This window comes from Aristolochia californica, unplaced genomic scaffold (assembly GCF_029961685.1).
Source record: "Aristolochia californica isolate CCGP_79_NKW_82.1479 unplaced genomic scaffold, dmAriCali1.0.hap1 SCAF_7, whole genome shotgun sequence".
Taxonomy (NCBI): Eukaryota; Viridiplantae; Streptophyta; class Magnoliopsida; order Piperales; family Aristolochiaceae; genus Aristolochia; species Aristolochia californica.
In genome coordinates this window covers 40,197,396-40,215,976 of record NW_027182268.1, presented here as the reverse complement: position 1 = coordinate 40,215,976, position 18,581 = coordinate 40,197,396, and the positions used below count along the sequence as shown (strand labels likewise).

The following is an 18,581-nucleotide window of genomic DNA, read 5'->3' as shown; positions in this document are numbered from 1 at the left end:
GGAGCTTCGGGCGATCGCTCTTGCTTGGAGATCTGGCGTTCCATCTCCACACTCAATACCACCGCGGTATTTTGTAGTGCTCCATTACGCAACTGGCAAGGAACAATGACCATGGGTATGATTTTTCTGCCACAAAATTCTACTGGAAGAAGTTCCGCTCTAACCTCGTGCAAATCTTGGAAAAAAGCCATCCGCCGAGTGCTGCCACAACCTCTTCCACCACCACTCTCCAAAAAAAAAGCCATAAGCCTCCAGACACCCATTTTACCAACTCCACCCAAAATCCAACAACCACACACCGCCCTTCCACCTCCCCCTCTCTCTCCCTTTGATTTTACATCATGAAAACCACATCTCTCTAACCCTCCCGGCTCGAACTTTAACCGAGGGAGTCAATCGGTTTTCCACTACCGGAGTTATCACCACCCACCCCGACTACAACTCAGGCAAACAACTTGGGGACTGGATAAGCAGCAGAGCCCCAGTACTCCAACTCCGGGCAATCACTCATATCTGGGACAACTGGTGGCTCATAGCCTTCAAGTCAGCTGATGATCGTCAAATGCTCAAGAACATCCAAAAAGAAATGGGATCCTCAATAACGCAGATGGTGAACTGGGCACCTGCCCTAGCAAACTCCCTAACGGGACAATGGGTAGTTGTTCAGGGCATCCCCGGGGAGCTCCGGTGCCACCATACCCTAGATAGCCTCGCCAGCATTTTCGAAGAGATTATTTGGGCAAAGGATCAACAAGCGCACCTCCACCGGGAGAGATTCCTACTCCGGTAAGTGGCACTTATCATATAAAAATTATTTCCAACGACTTTTCTTTTTGGGTAATATTGGAAATCGGAGTTATGGAAGTTCTCCCCTCCATGGCCCCCAACTCGCAAGGTCCCCAGCCCAATCTGACTCAGCCCGACTCAGCTAGGACTTGTGCTGAGTCAAACTCAAGAGCGACCATTTCCAGCCGAGCCCATTTGGCCAGCTGCCCCGAGTCGGATTCCCAATTTCAAAATTCAAACAGATCTCAGCTCTCCCATCCCATACATCCCACCTGTCCCCTCCCATGTAGATCTGACAGTCACCTCGACTGCTCCCCACTCCTGCTTCAACATTTATCTGATGGGCGGAAATTGCTCAAATCAAAACCTTTCAGCGCCTTCGATTACCATGCCCACCCCTTCACTTACTGCGCCTGCCCCTCTAAAAGGAAAAATCATCATTCCACCTCCTTATCCTTCCATCAACATACCCAACCCTTCGAAATACGCACTTTTTTTCTAGAAAAGTACACACATCGCCCTCAACCAAATCCCTCTAGACCTTTCCAATTTGTCGTCGCCATCCTGCCAGGTGGCTGCCTCCAAAAGCTCACCCATCACCCTTGACCAAAACCTTTCAGACTCTTCGAATTTGTTGTCATCAACTTTAAGACAGGAAACTGCCGAAACTGCCCCTCTTGTCCGGCTCCACCAAAAACCCTCACCGTATCCTTCCCCCACCTTCTACCACACTAAGCCACCTAAACCCTAATTCCCCATAAAATCCCAACAATGTTGACACATGGCAATCCCCCAGCCTCCCACCTATCCCCTCAAATGGTAAGTTTTCCACTACCATCAATGGACTCCGAGCTGAAAACATGTCAAAATCTGACGAATTGCTCTCTGATTCCCGAGGGCCACATCTAGATATGGGGGATTGATGGGACCCTCTGATCTAGATAGAACTTGAGGATCCAGACACTACCTCCCCAAGTCCAAAATTCATTGAATGGCACAATTACTCCACCCCGTCAAATGACCAACTGCCCTCTTGTTTAAATAAACACTTCTCCCCCATTCTTTGCCCAACACCTCTTGCAATAATGAAGCCCAAATCCGATATCTTGATGGAGACTTCCAATACAGAATCTTCAAACAAACCCTTCACCACTCCCTTTGAATTCACTTACTCTCGGCATCAAAAGAAGAATAGGGGTAAAGACACTGCCTTGGCTGAATCCTATGCATCCAAGAACCACCCTTCCACTCCCTCCCCTCCTAGGCCCGACTATCTTGACGGGTTCCCAATGCTCTCTCACAGAAAGCATACTGAAAATTTCATCAAGCACCTCGAAACTCAAGCACACAACTGCACCGCGCATGAGTTTGAGGAAATGAAGAAGTTAGCCTGGGACTTTTGCAAGTACTATCAACGCGATAGGGCACTCCGAAGGCATTCTTGTTATATGGAACCCCAACTTCGTCAAAGCCACTTATACTAACCCTACCTCATTTTCGATTGGAATTCATTTTCGTGACCTTCCTTGGGGATCCCTAGGGGCCTTGCTAGCATTTATGGCCCAACCCATCACCATGACCGTGGCCCTTTCTGGGATGAAATCCTCCTCCTCGTCCAACTCTAGGACCTGCCTTGGCTCCTTGCCAAAGATTTCAATGTCACCCGTCGTTGCTCCGAAAAATCCTCACCCGCCAGAAAAATATCCTAAACAATGCGTGCCTTCTCGGATCTCATTGGCAGCCTAGAACTCTCAGAAATCCCTCTCCGGTAAAAAATACACTTGGTTCAATGGCCAACACCCCCCAATTCTTTCCAAACTCGATAGATTCCTTGCAAACAATGATTGGCTACAGCTTTTTGGCAACACATCAGGTCAAGTTCTTAACAGAGTAGGCTCAGACCATTGGCCGATCCAAATCAACACACACACCCCAGCTTGGGGTCGATCCCTGTTTCATTTTGAAAATTCTTGGCTTCTCGATGCAACTTTTGCAAATTAATTAGTCGTCTGGTGACAAGAACTTACTCACCATCCCAACCCGAGTTGGTCTTATCCCCTCAAGCTAAAAGCTCTGAAGTCCAGAATTTGCATTTGGTCCACCAACGGTTGGGCTGCTACTGCTCTTTGGAAAGATACAGTTCGACATCGTATTTTTGAGCTTGATCTCCTCGAGGAACAAAGGCCTCTTTCTACACCTGAATTAATTCTCCAAAATCATTTAAATCGTGACCTTATTGATCTTCTTAGAAATAAAACTATTCACTAGAAGCAACGGGCAAGATTCCGCTGACTGATCGACAAGAATGGAAATACAAAAATTTTCCATGTCGTTGCCTTCGCAAGACAGAGAGCTAACCGTATCACCTCTCTCTATTATGGAGACCAGGTGATCACGGATAGTTTCTCTATTTTTCACATTCTTGTGAAGTCTTTTACAGATCTATACTCTGAGGAGTCATTCAACCGGCCAATCCTTCATCAACTCAAATTCCGGCGCATCACAAATATGGATGTTGAGAATCTGGAGTGCCCCTTGTCTTCAGAGGAAATCGACTTGACTACCCTTGGCTTGCCTAAGGATCGGGCCCCTGGGCCAAACAAATTCAATGGGGAGTTCTACCACAAATTATGGGGAATTGTCAAAGATTATGTGCATGCTTTTGCAAAAAAAATTCATCAAATTGGAATCACCCACAATGCCATCAGAGCTTCCTTTATTGCCTTAGTCCCAAAAAAATCGAACCCAGCCCTCCTTCAAGATTTCAAACCTAACAATCTCACCACTAGCTCATACAAAATCATAGCCCGCATTCTTGCTAACCGCCTCAGATTCACCCTCCCTCAAATCATAAACCCCTACCAAAGTGCCTTCATCAGAAGCCGAAATAATCTTGACTCGGCGATGGCTGCTTGACTCCTTCAAAAAATCCAACCAGCCTAGAATTGTCTTGAAACTTGACTTTGAGAATGCCTTTGACCATGTCAATTGGAAGATTCTTGACCATCTTTTAAACCAAATGGGTTTTGGCACCCGCTGGAGTGTCTGGATGAGAAGATGTATCTCAAATGCATCTTATTCCCTCTTGGTAAATGGCAAATCATGTGGCTATTTTAATGAGATGAGGGGTATCCGCCAGGGGGACCCTCTTTCGCCATTGCAATTCACCCTCATTGTTGAACATTTGTCGCTATGGTCCACCTGGCCAAAAGCACCCTGCTCAAGACATTGCCCTTCTTCAGTACGCTAATGATATTATTTTCTTCGGAGAAGGCATGCTGGCTCAAGTAACACACATTCAAGCCTTGCTTAAACGATTCGAAATCTCCTCTTGTCAAAAAGTCGGCTGAACGAAATCCCCCATCATTGGCTTTAATGTTGACCAAAACTCACTGAACCCAATGGCAAGCTATTTGGGGTGCAAAATTGCAACTCCTACCAACACCTATTTGGGCCTCCCTTTGACCTCTAGCATGCCTTTGAAAAACTCATGGCACCCAGTAGTTGAACGTTTGGAGGGTCATTTGGCTTCCTGGAGGGGGAAATTTCTTTCAAAAGCAAGTAAACTTGTACTTATAAAATCTTGTCTACATGAAATTCCCAGTTATTATCTATCGCTATTTCGGTGCCTTGCAACAATAAAAAACCACCTTGAAAGCATCAAAAGAAGGTTTTCAAGTGATGAAATTCCCAGTTATTATCTATCGCTATTTCGGTGCCTTTCAACAATAAAAAACCGCCTTGTGTGTGTGTGTGTGTGTGTGTCCCCTATTTGGAAAAAAATTGTCATGCTACTACCTGACTTCAGCAAGGCGACAAAGTTCTAGTCAGATTGGTGGTTGGGAACCAATGGTCTAGAAAGCAGCCATGGCTTCATATCAAACCTGGCCACAAGAAATGATGTTTCTGTCTCTGACCTTTGGCCCGAAACTAATGGTGAAATTTAAACCTTCGGAGAGCTCTACGGACTCTAAAGCCATATTGGCGTCAAATCTCCTTACCAAATTCCCCAAGGAAAAAATCCAGGCATCGAGCACCCTTGCCGGATACCTTTATCTGGACCACATGTCCCAAAAGGATCTTTTACCACCGCCTCAGCCTATGACTTCCTTTGTAGTCCCAACTACCCTCAACCTCGCCACCTGGCGGCTATTGCCTGGACCTTACTTGCCCCACCTCATGAAATTTTTTTATTTGGTGTGCCTGTAGAAATAAAATTTTCACCTCTAATTCCCTCATTAGGCACGACACTTTTGTCCAGGACCCCTCCTGCCCATTTTGCGTAAATACTTCAAAAACAGCCAACCATGTCCTATCACTTCGCCCATGCACTTTGGCAAGCCTCCTTAACAAAATCGGACTTCAGTACTATATCTCCCAAAATTTGCCATCCACGATCCTATCAATCACAAGTGCTAGGCACCCAAAACTCGAAAAATTGCTCATATCTAGTTATGTGAGCCGTATCCTTTAGGCCCTATGGAAGGAAAGGAATACACGAAAATTCAAATTTAAATCTTCCACAATTGAAGTATGGGTAGATAAAATTGTTGGTCAAGCAACGGCCTGGCTTATGACTCGGAAAGAATTCAATTACCTCGACAGCACTGATCTTAGAGGGAACTGGCGATTGATTGCTGAGATGGCGCACCCTACTCGTTCTCCAACAATGGCGATCTGATCTCCTCCACCTGCAGGCCACTACAAACTGAACTTCGACGGCAGCGCCTTTGGCTATCTAGGTCCAACTGGTTTCAGAGGAGTAATCCATGACGAAAATAATCATCTCCTTTACTCCTTCGCCGGCCCTTTGGGAATCTCCGACTCCACCACTACAAAACTCTCTGGATTACTCAACGGGCTTCAGGTCTTCCAGAGCCATCTTGTGGGTCCCCTCCTTACCGAAGGTGACTCCAAGATTGTCAATGAGTGGTACGCAAAGGCAAACAACCCTCCTTGGTAGCATCGGGACATTTACTTTGAAATATGTAATATAATATCTCATTTGAATTGTACTTGGACCCATATCCCTAGGTCTACCAATCACTTGGCAAATTCTTAAGCTATGCAGGGTGTTTCCCTCCAACACCTTGTTGTGGAGGAAGGCCCACTTAGTTAGGTTTGTATATTTCTCTCCCTCTTGCATAAAAAATTTGCGTCCTTTCATAAAAAAATTAAAAAAAAAAAACAAAAAACAACCTTTTCTGAAGTTGAAACAACTGGATGTACAAAAGTCTCCTCATCTTCTTGCCAGTGTTGTTTCACAAACTGCTTCAGTAAGACTGCAGCTAGGTAAAGAAAATGTCAAGGCCATACAAATTCACATGATTTAATAAAATGATAGAAACAGAGGGGTGAGGAAAAAACAATTAATGAAACTAAGGATATTTGACGCAGTCCAAATGGGAGCTCCTTGTTGATGGCCACCTTTGATAGTGCAACACCAAAACCTTCAAATACATGAATTGAAAGAATTATGATAAATGAACAATAAAAAATTTAATTAAGAAAATCTGTCTAAAAAGAAACATGAACTCATGGATTAAGCCCTAGATTCGTAGCCATATCCAGTATCATTGAGTGCATGGTATTACATTCAGCCTCACAGGTATCTAGATGTTTACAAACATACCCAATCTAGAAAAGGAAAAGGAAAAGAAAAATAAAAAACTAACAGTGGAAAGCAGGGAACACGCAAATAACAAAACAAATACTGGGGTCCCCTGTCATTTATGCAAAGAAAACCACCAATAAGTTGCCTGTGTATATTGTCACAGTGCATTAAGCAAACTAAGTGTTCACAAAAGCGCACCATGTGAAAGTTTGACGGCCACCAAGGCAAAACATATATATATATATATATATATATATATATATATATATATATATATATATATATTTCAAGATCTAAATCTCACACATAAACATTCATTCACCAGTTTGAAGACAAAGATGTTTCCTTACTGGACTAATGAATTCAAAACACTTCTCTCACTGAAAAGGAAATGAAGCCTGATGTGCAGTCTAAAGCCAGTACCAGGTCATGAATAGAACAAGATTTAAGTTCAAAACGAGAAGGGCCAATTTTTATTTTTTTTAATGTGAACCAATGGCATAATATATACATCAAATGTTCCTAAATGAAGGAACACGATAAGGGTGTATTAATGTTCAAAATTTTGAATTGTTAGGCAGGGAGCTACCCTACAATCGCTGGTTTTAAGGGACATGTTCCCCCGAATTTTGTAATTTCTATCGTTTTATTAATACATCTTTTTCAAAAAAAGATGTTCAAAATTTTGAAGCACAAAGAGCAGGGTTGCCTACACTTACAGGACAGAAATCCCATCACCTAAACCTCTGAAGCTATAAAAATCAATAAAGAGCGAAAGACTAAAGTTCCAAAAAAGAAGAACATACAAATTTTGTTCATTTGTGATTAGCATTTCGTAGAAGCCAACCAGAATACAAGATCAAATGTCAACCACAAGTTCAGATACAGACTCTAGTGACTAGAAGATCACCTTGAATCTCTAAAATCTTTGCACAAACACTTCGATAAGAATAGGTGAAGAATCTGACTGCATGATTGGTCAACACCGCAAGACAAAAGTAGTTCAATGGTCTCACTATACCATTGGGTAACGTCTCAGTTTTGAAACAGACATATTCCCCGTTTTTCTACATAACAATAACATTTACAGCTTTTGGGAAATTCAGAATCAACAAATTATTGCAATGTGTCAGATTTAGCCCGTCCCAAGGTGCACCCACCAGATACCAAGTATCAACCACTCAGCAGTAACACACTTCAAAAAGCCTATATTCGGCCAAACAACTGCCATTTATCCCCAACCACAAACGTTCACCTCGCTGAATACATACTACTTCATATCAAGTTCCTAGTGTAAAGCTGAAACCATTAACATTTTTTCACGTAGGGCCTGCAAAAAATAGGCATTGAAACAATTCCTGCGTGCAAATTCAACCAACAGGAAAGATAGTGCAGTCTAACCTGGCTGCAGAGATGCTTGTTGAAGTGAAGCTTCAGCAAATGAACGGATGTCTTGATTGGTGTCGAGGGTGGCGGTCAAGCAGTTCAGCAACCATTGCTCATCTTGGTCGACAATATTCGCCATCGGAAAACCTAACATGGAGTCTCCGACTTCTCGGGTTATTTAGAATTTAGATACGAAGATGTTCAAGCACGGACAGTTGGGAGGGCGAGCGGTTGGTGTGATCAGCAAAGTCCTGTTCATGAGTAGGGTTTTAGTACAGCCTTGCTGCACAGGCAAGAAATAATGAAATGGTGTTTGGCGGGCCGCTGGCGCTGCTTTTAATCGTTTCCAGCCTTTCCAGTGTACCGGGTGATTCCTTGGCCACATAGGGCCTTACAGAGGGCGCACCCGACCGGTCAACCCAGTGGGCAGGAGAGCCGTCAGGAAAGCCGTGAAGGATTAAAGCGGCTCATAAACGTCAAAATGGTAAGTTGCCCTTTCATCGTCCCTTCTTCCTTTTTCCTTCTTCGTCCTTTTTTTTATGTTTTATTTTTATTATTTCATAATTTGCATTTAGATTGATTAAAAATGTATGATTATTATTATTACTTAATCATACTAAGCGATTCTTAAATTAATTTGTCGTATCAAAATTTAAATTAATACTATTTTATTCGATTTTTATCAAAATATAACTCATTTATTATTAGATAAAATATTATATGATTAAATTTTAAATTATGGTTATTTGATCTAGATAATTTTTTTTATTATTCTATGACTTTTATATAAATTGCTTTGAAATTTTATGATTATTTATCATTGTTCATAAATAAATTAATTACAAAATTAATTATTTTGTTAATTAATTAATTAATTATTATCACTTTAAATAAATTTAATCGTTCTCTTTTTTAATAATTGGATTATTTTAATTACATAACATAAATGCAAATTAAATTCTAAATTATCTTTAAGATTCAAAATTGGGTTATTAAAATAAACAATTATTTTATAAAAAGAGTATTCAAACTAGATTTATGTCAACTAATTCAATATATTTATAATTTATAATGACTTATAAAATGCCCTATTTCAATGTTAAAATAAAAATTTATTATAATTAAATATTTGTTTTCATTACCAAATCGAGGCATTGGTCTCACTATAATGAAAATTTAAACCAATTACAAAAATGCTCAGCAAGTCGGACCCACATAAAACAAAACAACACAACGGGCCCACATTCTGCACGTGCTTAAGTTCTCACTGAGTTGTGCTCTGCTCGTCAACGCCGATCGCCTCCATTCTCTGCACCACCAACCAGCCATGACCAAGCAAGTATAAAAGCCCCCTTCTCAGCTTTCATCGCCTCTCGGGCGGACTTCCCCAACTCTCTCAGCTATTTAAACCAGTCATTTTCTTTCCGCTAACTATTCCACATTCCGCGATGGCTGTCACCCCCAACTCCTCGCTCCTCCAAAAGCCATTCTTGTCCTCCAGAATCCCTTCCCTCTCCGTTCCTTCTTCTTCCCTTCCGTCCTTCTCTTCTCAAAAGCTTCGCCATCTGAGCGTCCGGAGCTCGATCGGCGTCGCTGCGGCGGCGCCCAAGGTTGCAAAGGCTTCGACAGTGAAGTCGATCAAGGCGAGGCAGATCATTGATAGCAGAGGGAATCCCACTGTAGAGGTTGATTTGGTGACCGATGATTTGTACAGATCAGCCGTTCCAAGCGGAGCGTCTACTGGAATCTACGAGGCTTTGGAGCTTAGAGACGGAGATAAGGCTGTTTATGGCGGGAAAGGTGTTTTGCATGCGGTGAAAAACATTAATGAGGTGTTGGGGCCAAAGCTGATTGGCGTGGATGTGAGGTAAAGTTTTATAGTGTTCTGTGCTGCTTTCGATTGTAGTGATGCTATTTTTCCTTCCTCCTGTGAAATCCTGGAGGTAAATGCATTCATATCTTTTCTTTTTGTTCAGTTCGAGAAGTTGTTTTGCTTTGAAACTGCCAAGTCAAGTCTGGGTATGACTTTTATTCCAGTTTGGACTACATTAAAAATTTTAAAAGGGCTGATGTCGTTCTTACTTTAGTGATTAGTATCACTCGACTCGAGGATCCTGGGAACGTAATTCGCGAAAGCGTGGAAAGTTATGAAGCCAAGTCTACATCTGCTAGTATGTTGAGTGGTGGTTTGAACTTTTGAGAGACATTATGCACTTCTTGGATCCTGTTCTGAACAATTTCATGATGCGTCATTTTTAATTTTAGTTGTTGAATATATACCCTTCTAAGCACAGATATAATGGTTTATAGGTTTTTTTGTGAATTGGCATACTGTGGATAGATGCGTTCATAACAGTATTTTCACATTTCAGTCTTTCGGGAAAGAAATCCGCTCAGGAAGAAGTGTATTAATAAAATGGTCTTTTATCTGCATGAATTAATCGGGAAATCCTTTAATTACAGGCCTTTAAACCTTGATGTTGGCACAACTTCTCTAAAGTCAACCGAAGCATACTGGAGGTTTCCAGTGTTCAACTTGTCTTGGAGTCAGGATACATTAAACTAAAAAGAGGAAATATTTGCTATTTCTTAATTAATATATGCACTCATTGATTAACAAGCATGGTGCTTTATTTAACGAGCTTATTGGCTCACGAGTGAACAACAGAATTCAGTGTCCTGTCACCCAACTAGGCCAAACTACTGAAGCTGTCCAGCCGTATGAAGCATAAGAACATAGATAACCCGCACTCATCAATACTTCTCTGTTTAATTTGGACCCTTCTCATATAGCATGTCTCTAGAATGCTCAAGTTAAGAACTTGTTCTAACTCTGATGTTGTGTACATGTTCTAATCAGGAATCAGGCAGATGTTGATGCGATCATGCTAGAATTGGATGGGACACCAAACAAATCAAAGTTGGGGGCCAATGCCATTCTTGGAGTGTCACTTAGTGTTTGTAGAGCAGGAGCTGGAGCGAAAGGATTGCCTCTGTACAGGCACATTCAAGAATTAGCCGGTACAAAGGAGCTTGTTATGCCTGTTCCGGCCTTCAATGTGATTAATGGGGGAAGCCATGCTGGCAATAATCTGGCCATGCAAGAGTTCATGATATTACCAATCGGCGCTTCATCATTTGCTGAGGCCATGCGCATGGGCAGTGAAGGTAAGGAATTTCTTTGTTTTTTTAACATTTAATTCTTCATGAATGCAATATCCTTAAGTTCAACAATATGCTATGTCCTTAAGTTAAACAATATGCAATGTCCTTAAGTTAAACACTATGCAATGTCCTTAAATTAAACAATATGATCTTCTATTGTCAGGAAACCACATCTCTGTTCATCCCTTAGTTTACATAGCTTATATGGCCACTAGATATTATAGTCTACTGTATATTTGTTATACATTATTTTTTTATTTTTGTGTTATACTTTTTAAATTGGACCTGGTCACTGGGCAATTCATTGGTTAGATTGCCTTTTTGACATCTTTATTTGAAGTAACTGCTTACATTTTTATTCTATGACAGTTTATCATACCTTGAAGGGCATTATCAAGGCAAAATATGGACAGGATGCGTGCAATGTTGGTGATGAGGGAGGCTTTGCTCCCAATGTTCAGGACAACAGGGAGGGTTTGGTTTTACTTCTTGTTGCAATTGAAAAAGCTGGTTACACCGGCAAGGTAGTCTTGCAGACGTAATAAGATTTCTCCCTACTTTTTTTTTTTTTTTTTCAATGACTATATAGAGTTGTCAAAAATGTGATACCAACAGATAAAAATTGGTATGGATGTTGCTGCTTCCGAGTTCTTGACAAAAGATGGGAAATATGACTTGAACTTCAAGAAGCAGCCAAATGATGGGTCTCATGTGCTCTCAGCCCAGAGCCTTGGTGAACTGTACAAGGAGTTTATCAGAGACTTTCCAATTGTGTCAATTGAAGATCCTTTCGATCAAGATGATTGGAGTTCCTGGGCATTGTTACAATCCTCTGTTGACATCCAACTTGTTGGAGATGACTTGCTGGTTACAAATCCAAAGAGGATAAGTGATGCAATCCAGAAAAAGGCCTGCAATGGTTTGCTATTAAAGGTAAGTGCTCCCCCTCGCTTTTTTCTCTCCCTCTCTTACATAATCACTCATTCACTCATGGATGATCATTTTTATTGCAGGTTAACCAGATTGGTTCAGTCACTGAATCTATACAAGCTGCTCTTGATTCTAAAGCTGCTGGATGGGGTGTCATGGTCAGTCACCGAAGTGGTGAAACGGAGGATAATTTTATAGCTGATCTTTCAGTTGGTCTAGCAAGTGGGCAGGTATTATTTACTTACTGTGTTTACCTTCTTGAAAATCTTTTATTAAGTTTCTTTGTTTGATGATGTTTTAATTATTTTTGTTTTTCATGCAGATCAAAACAGGAGCTCCCTGCCGTAGTGAACGGCTGGCTAAGTATAATCAGGTACTAACTACTAGTCGTCTATCGAGAAAATGTTATTCTTTCTTTGATACAAATTTCCCAAAACCAAGTATAAGCTGGACTAATCTACTGCCAGGACACTTGGAAAGATACAGCTATATGTTCAACTTGTTAATTTGTCAATATCGACTCTTTTCCAGCTTCTGCGTATTGAAGAAGAGCTAGGGAATGTGCGCTATGCTGGAGAAAGTTTCAGGTCACCATAGAAAACTTTGATGTAATGTTGTATTCTAACGGGGAATAAGGTACTGAACTAAATACATGAGGTGCAAGATAAGATGTTGTAGCAAAAGCAAAAAAAAATTGTTGTAGTGGTTACTTTAGATATATCTAGAAGGCATCAATTGACTTCAACTTGTTGTCAATGTGGTACTTTGTTTTGGAAATAGTTGTTTGTGTTCTTAAACCGGCAGATGTCTTTTGTAGCTGTGAGTGGTTTCGTCATTGTATTGTTCATCTCTCAGAAAAACTTCAATTTTTGACCTTTTTTGTTCCAGTCAGATGATTTTCTTACTCCATTGTTTCATAATCTCTGTTTTTTTTTTTCTAGAGCTTAGTCAAGGTAATTGGAATAAAAAAACTGTGGCCCTTATACTAATACTGCACTCATGCAAATAAGGCAAAAATTATAGTTTGCATCTCTGTTTACTGTACGTTGTAAGCTTAAATTTACTCCCAAAAGGTAATCAAAACAAGCTTGAGATAAATATAATTATTTTACTGGCAATTACCTAGCTCTTTTCTTACTCTTACCTAAAGTTCTTCAAACTTCTCAAGCTTTATGAGAGATTCGCCTTCGATATACTGTAAATGTCAACTGTTAAAGGAGATGGAGAAGTCTCGCTGCAATTCATTTTTGTGCTTAGGTCTCGTTATTCGAGACAGAATCTTGAGAGCTCTTCTACTGCATTCTCGGGTTGCACGGGGATGAACTAGGAAACAAATGCAGACAAACGTGGAGGAAGTCCCATTAGTAAATATGCTTTAAAATTAGTTTAGAAATTGAAGGATCTCATACCTTCTTTTTTTATCTTATTAGTTGTTACGAAGAAGAATGTGACTTTATAAGAACATAGACTTCAATTTTTCAGCGATTTGAGGGACTATTGGAATCTCCCCCCCTTCTTTCTCTCTCTCTGTCTCTCTTCACCGCAAAGAAATCCAATTAAGCTTTATGGCCGAGGGTGTAATGTAATTGTTTATGGTAAGTAGGGTCAAATAAAGCGTAAGCTTTTCTACACGACGGCTCTCAAAACTTGTTGCCTCCTTCAAGGGTTGCCTACTCCAGCAACTACAAGGAAATGCGACCAACTTCGAGGGAAGACTATCGTGACATAATCTATCCTGAAAGTTTCCGTTTGAAAGGTTTGCAAAAGTTTAGGTTTTCTTCCCTCTTCATATCTTTTTATGCTTTCGGTCCTGATATCAAATTGGGTTTTCGGGACGATGCATTTCTTTCGTTATATTAGTTGATAGCTGATAATTTAACGCACAGTCTTCACCACAGGTTTAGGCAATTCATGATGTATGCTAGCATGTTCATTTTCTCCTCTTTTTTTTTTTTTTGGTTGTCCGCTGCAGTATTGAAAACTCGAATTCAAATTTAAACATCTGAATTCAAAATCGCTTCTGTGTGTTCATATTTCTTAGCGGTTGTTGCTTTAGCAGTTCGTTACTCATCATGTTCTTTGATTGTTGAGTTTGTCTTAATAGATTTTTCCTGTTATAATTTTTCATATTATTTTAACTCTAATATCGCTCTTACCTTCTTTATTTATTTATAGTTCTTTGAAACGTACTTTCTTGGATTGTTCGGTGTTGCCTATTGCATAATTATGCTGTATTTGGCACTTGGTCCTTGTAACTCTGAAGAATGAGAGAGAACAATAATGTGATTCTCGTGAATCCTTGATCTACATGGATTAGAGTCTAGATTCAACTCCAGTCCAACAATTGAACCATCCTAAATCCTGAAGCCCCCTTTACTGGTTCTAATTCAGTCTAACTCTCTCTGATGGCTGCAATTACTGCAACTCAAGTTTCACTATGAGCCACTCTTATTCTTTGACTCTTAAAAACTCCGGGTATTTTAACTCCTTGTGGAAATTTTTTGGTTTCTTATCTACTGTCATTTTGAGTGTCTAAAGTCTTAATGATGATAAGTTCCATAATGAAGTTCATCACTCCTGTTAAATTCCATTATTATGGCTTTCATTGCATTGAATGCCACGGCAAAGGTTGCCTTATGTTCCCTTGCTTGCCTGAAAGTCTAACTTCTATAGTATTCCACATGGTGGCAAAATTATGTTTTTCAATTATATCTACTATTCCTGTTTATACACGATTTATTCATAATCTGATATATGTCTTATTGTTAGTTAATTGGAAACCTTTTTGCCCCATTTGTTCAGGTCCAGCTAATTGTGGAACCATCAGATTTGGTGACTAAGTTAAAATTTGATGGTTTGAAATTCTAGCTGATACATTTCCATCAGATCTGGTGACAAAGTAAAAATTTGATGGTTTGAAATTCTAGCTGATACATTTCCATCAGATCTGGTGACAAAGTAAAAATTTGATGGTTTGAAATTCTAGCTGATACATTTATGTGTTTAATGAGCCTTGTTGGTAGCCCTTGATTCTTAACTTTGTAGAAGTAAGACTCGAGATAGAGTTCCATGTCGATGGATAACAAATCAGACCGACGGAGCAACTCAGCGCGCTGGCCCAGGAAGAGATTCTACAGGGCTAGGGCACACAGTAACCCCCTCAGTGATTCACACTTCCCTGTCCCTGTAAGTCCTTCACAGTTTGAGTATCCCCTCCATTACCCGCATTTTTTTCCCTCCGAAGCAATAAATAATGCAGATGTTGGTGTCTCCACTGCAACCAAAACCCAGCTGAAAATCCAATTTGCAGATATTGGTTGTGGCTTTGGAGGTTTACTTGTGAGTCTCTCCACTCTTTTCCCTGATACTCTAATGATTGGTATGGAGATCAGGGATAAGGTTTCAGAGTATGTTAAAGAACGAATTTCGGCCTTGAGAGCGGCAAATCCAGGTCGGTATCAAAATATCTCTGTGGTTCGTACCAATTCCATGAAATATATCCCTAATTACTTTGAGAAAGCGCAATTGTCAAAGATGTTCTTCCTATTCCCTGATCCTCACTTCAAGGAGAAGAACCATCGAAGGAGAGTGATCAGTTTGCACTTGCTTGATGAGTATGCATACACACTGAAAGTTGGAGGGATCATATATACGATTACAGATGTTGAGGAGCTTGGAGTTAGGATGAAATCTTGCTTGGAAGAACATCCTCTCTTTGAAGTTGTACCAGAGGAAGAGCTTGTAGTGGACCCAGTTGTGAGGCTTTTAACATCCTCAACTGAAGAAGGGCAAAAGGTTGCCAGAAATGGTGGCCAAACTTATCAAGCAGTTTATAGACGGATTGCAGCTCCACCTGTGGATAATGGGGATTATATTTCTCTATTGTATTCATGATTTCGAGTAGTTCAAAAATCCAATCATCGAGGTTAAGAGTGTTTCAAGTGAATTACTTAGATCAGGTCTTCAGAATGTACTCACCTGCCTCTGAAAATTATAATGTTCCGATTACAAGAGTACAATTTCCATTTACAGCATGTAAAGTCATAACATTGAGAGTTGGTTTCTAGATGGGATCTTTTAAGCACTCTCTGTTTTTTTTTGTGAGGGATAAGGAAATGCTGAACTTAAATAATTTAGCAACCAGGAGTAATATATTTTGAATGTTCGGGTCAATTCCATCCGTCCATCATCTTCAAATTAAAATTCTCATCCTCAATGTTGGAAGATGGATCAGTCGCTTCAGATACTTTAAAATAATTCAGACGTCGATTGCGGAAGACAGATATGAGGAATAATATAATCTTGACGTCCGAGCTCTGCACATTGAAGGATAGGAAAAGCTTCTACTGGTAAATAAATAAAACAGAAGCCAGTATACTTCATTCTCATGTAAATTTCTTGGAGTTTTGGGTCTAATAATATCAGATTCCATGTTTAATTTAAAAGCTCCAAGTCTTTGTCATTCATGTAACGTGGCAGGGAAGAGTTAGGTTCAGAAAGCTACAACCACTGGGCGTCCGGAATCTGCCCCTTTGTAACGTTCGCTTTCGTTTTCATCGAAAAGCGGTGAGAAAATGTTCTCCGAATCGGCTCTGTGCAGGCCTCGACACTAAGTGTTCGGGGCACTTGTCACTCGGCGCTCGGCACTTGCCCTGCCCTAGAAAGCCTACTTTTCCAATTGCATAAACGCCCCTCTTTTCCCCTTCCGTCGTTCACATGCCGATCTGCTTCTCTTTGCCTTTCCCGTTCTGGGTTCCTTGTACCATCGACGCGGATGAAGAAGCGTGCCGGGGTGGTTGGTGGTAGTGCCGGTAGGAGTAAGAGAAGGGAAATCGCGGCTCCAATGGTGTTCCCTCCTGTTTCTGATGAGATTCTTGTGCAAATTATGATCAGGCTCCCGGTAAAGTCTCTTCTTCGGTTCAAGTGCGTTTGTAGAGCTTGGCGTTCGTTGATCAGTGAGCCGTTTTTTGTGGAGTTTCATCTTCAGCAGCAGTCGCTGAGAGACCCCAGGATACTGCTTCTCGCTTGTGCCGGCGACGTGGGGGAGCTGTGTCTGGAGTCTCTTGTGGATGATGCTGGGCGATTGGACCGGAAGATGTCGGCGGTGCCTGTGGAATCGATTCTGACGCCTTCTTGCAACGGGTTGATTCTAATTCACAGGGATTATTCTCAATGTATTTATGTTTTCAATGTTGCGACCAGGAAGCTGCTTACTCTCCCTGATTGTAGCCCTGCTCTCCACGTTAACTTGGGTTTGGGATACGAATTTCTTGCCAAGAAGTACAAAGTTGTGCGATTGTTTTATAATCGCGAAGGGGATGCCCATTTGCGGTGTGAGATCTTTACATTGGGCTCCGGCGAATGGCGATTCATCGGAGACGTACCTTACAAGCTCGACGTCAGAGGGTTTCCCGCGTCTGTTAACGGCGCTTTGTATTGGCTCACCAATAGCGAGTACCACTTGAACAAATCCGAGGTTATCATCTCGTTTGTTCTGCTAGAGGAGAGGTTCAAGGTGATCCCACATCCCAAGTTCTGCTCAGGCGAGAACCGTCGTTATATGCTCCTGTGGGAATTCAGAGGAGACCTCTATTTGCAGGACTCTTCTGGCAAGCCGGTGATGCACTTGTGGGTCTTGAAGGATCCCGGAGAGGGGATCTGGGTAAAAAACTACACCATCAACCTTCAGCGCAGTGGGTATGCCTTGCACGACATTCCGTATGTTAAGCCTGTTTCTATCTGCAGGAATGGTCGCATATACTTCTCTTTGTTTGGAAGGTTGTTTTATTACGACCCTCGCACCAAAACATTTGAAGGAGTTCTACTTGACCTGGCTCTGTGTGAAATTCTCTTCCCTTATGTCGAAAGTCTGGTCCCGTTAGGAAAGGAAACGAAGGTAATTGCAGAGTGATACCATAGCCATGTGCGTGTATAGCCTTCTTCTTCTCCGGTTGGAGCTCGGTATGTTTGTAACTAAACATCTGTGAGATTTTGCATTTGCTGTTATATTTGTACAGAGTCGTTTTGTTTATTATGGTATGGGATAATGCTCCGCCCATTTGAGACAAGTTGATTTCTAGAGCAGTCCGTCCACTGATTAGGAATATATTAGTTCTCGCTTAATCATTTGCCTTCTGTTAGGATGAAAATTTGTTTTGAACGTCATTTCCTTTCTCTGTGTCGTCTAGAGTTTTGTCGCGATTGGGTGGGTATTTGATATGCGGTTTTTTAATTTGAAAAATGCACGACCGCACGAGATGGTCCTTATGTTTTTTTTTTATCAGGACTCGGTTTCGATTTCTGGGTTCATCTTTGTCAGATTCATGTATGCAATTGTAGGCGTTGGCCGACAGCTCAAAGAACGATCTACTTGTTTATTCAACTCTATTGTCGCGAGAATGTGCTATGCTTTGGTAGTTTTGTAGCAGAAGCTTCTGATTCTGAGCTCAAAAAAAGAGTCGTCTTTCTCAGCTTATTTCCACCTGTTCTTATTAGTTCAGTTCTATTTACTGTATGTCGTTGAAGTTGGACGAGTTTGTCGGCCACATAAAATAGCCTTCTACCACGCGAAAGCTGAGAACTTTCAGTTTAATCTTTTGATTTGTGTTACAAGTTTAGTGCCAACATTGCTGCTCATCGTGTCGAATTTCTGAGTATCGATAATACCAGAGCTGGTGATCCCTTCAGACTGTTTATTTAA

General features: G+C 41.0%; 4 protein-coding genes across 5 annotated transcripts in view; 3 read left to right on the top strand and 1 right to left on the bottom strand.

The window, feature by feature from the left end:
• The window catches only part of LOC137936405 (uncharacterized), a 45,549-nt gene extending 37,428 nt beyond the window's left edge, over positions 1–8,121 (bottom strand). The window contains exons 1-3 of the mRNA XM_068781052.1: positions 7,802–8,121; positions 6,175–6,236; positions 5,986–6,078 (exon numbers count right to left, since the gene is read on the bottom strand). Coding sequence (XP_068637153.1) covers positions 5,986–6,078; positions 6,175–6,236; positions 7,802–7,940 — 294 coding nt within the window. The 5' untranslated portion in view covers positions 7,941–8,121. The remainder of the gene's footprint in view (positions 1–5,985; positions 6,079–6,174; positions 6,237–7,801) is intronic.
• A 973-nt stretch (positions 8,122–9,094) lies between these two features.
• LOC137936074 (enolase 1, chloroplastic-like) lies at positions 9,095–12,658 on the top strand. Its single transcript, XM_068780605.1, has 7 exons — positions 9,095–9,653; positions 10,647–10,954; positions 11,321–11,475; positions 11,567–11,884; positions 11,965–12,111; positions 12,204–12,254; positions 12,413–12,658. The coding sequence occupies exons 1-7, from the start codon at positions 9,235–9,237 to the stop codon at positions 12,476–12,478; spliced, it is 1,464 nt and encodes a 487-aa protein (XP_068636706.1). The 5' UTR covers positions 9,095–9,234; the 3' UTR covers positions 12,479–12,658.
• A 796-nt stretch (positions 12,659–13,454) lies between these two features.
• On the top strand, positions 13,455–16,010 carry LOC137937521 (tRNA (guanine-N(7)-)-methyltransferase-like). 2 transcript variants are annotated; one of them, XM_068782582.1, is made up of 3 exons: positions 13,455–13,637; positions 14,684–14,839; positions 14,927–16,010. In XM_068782582.1, exon 3 carries the CDS (start codon positions 14,951–14,953, stop codon positions 15,773–15,775), a length of 825 nt encoding a protein of 274 aa, XP_068638683.1. In that variant the 5' UTR covers positions 13,455–13,637; positions 14,684–14,839; positions 14,927–14,950; the 3' UTR covers positions 15,776–16,010. The 2 variants fall into 2 exon arrangements, with proteins under 2 accessions (XP_068638683.1, XP_068638682.1); XM_068782581.1 differs by having other exon boundaries at positions 14,684–16,010.
• Positions 16,011–16,366: 356 nt separating this feature from the next.
• LOC137936648 (putative F-box/kelch-repeat protein At1g12870) lies at positions 16,367–18,460 on the top strand. The gene has a single exon (XM_068781449.1). It carries the CDS (start codon positions 16,656–16,658, stop codon positions 17,790–17,792), a length of 1,137 nt encoding a protein of 378 aa, XP_068637550.1. The 5' UTR covers positions 16,367–16,655; the 3' UTR covers positions 17,793–18,460.
• The last annotated feature ends 121 nt before the right edge of the window (positions 18,461–18,581 follow it).

Bases quoted from the DNA above. Each gene is read 5' to 3' on its own strand.
- LOC137936648 (XM_068781449.1), top strand. From the start codon at position 16,656: ATGAAGAAGCGTGCCGGGGTGGTTGGTGGTAGTGCCGGTAGGAGTAAG.
- LOC137937521 (XM_068782582.1), top strand. From the start codon at position 14,951: ATGTCGATGGATAACAAATCAGACCGACGGAGCAACTCAGCGCGCTGG.
- LOC137936074 (XM_068780605.1), top strand. From the start codon at position 9,235: ATGGCTGTCACCCCCAACTCCTCGCTCCTCCAAAAGCCATTCTTGTCC. The intron at 10,955-11,320 runs GTAAGGAATTTC...ATTCTATGACAG, and splicing joins CATGCGCATGGGCAGTGAAG to TTTATCATACCTTGAAGGGC. The intron at 12,255-12,412 runs GTACTAACTACT...ACTCTTTTCCAG, and splicing joins GGCTGGCTAAGTATAATCAG to CTTCTGCGTATTGAAGAAGA.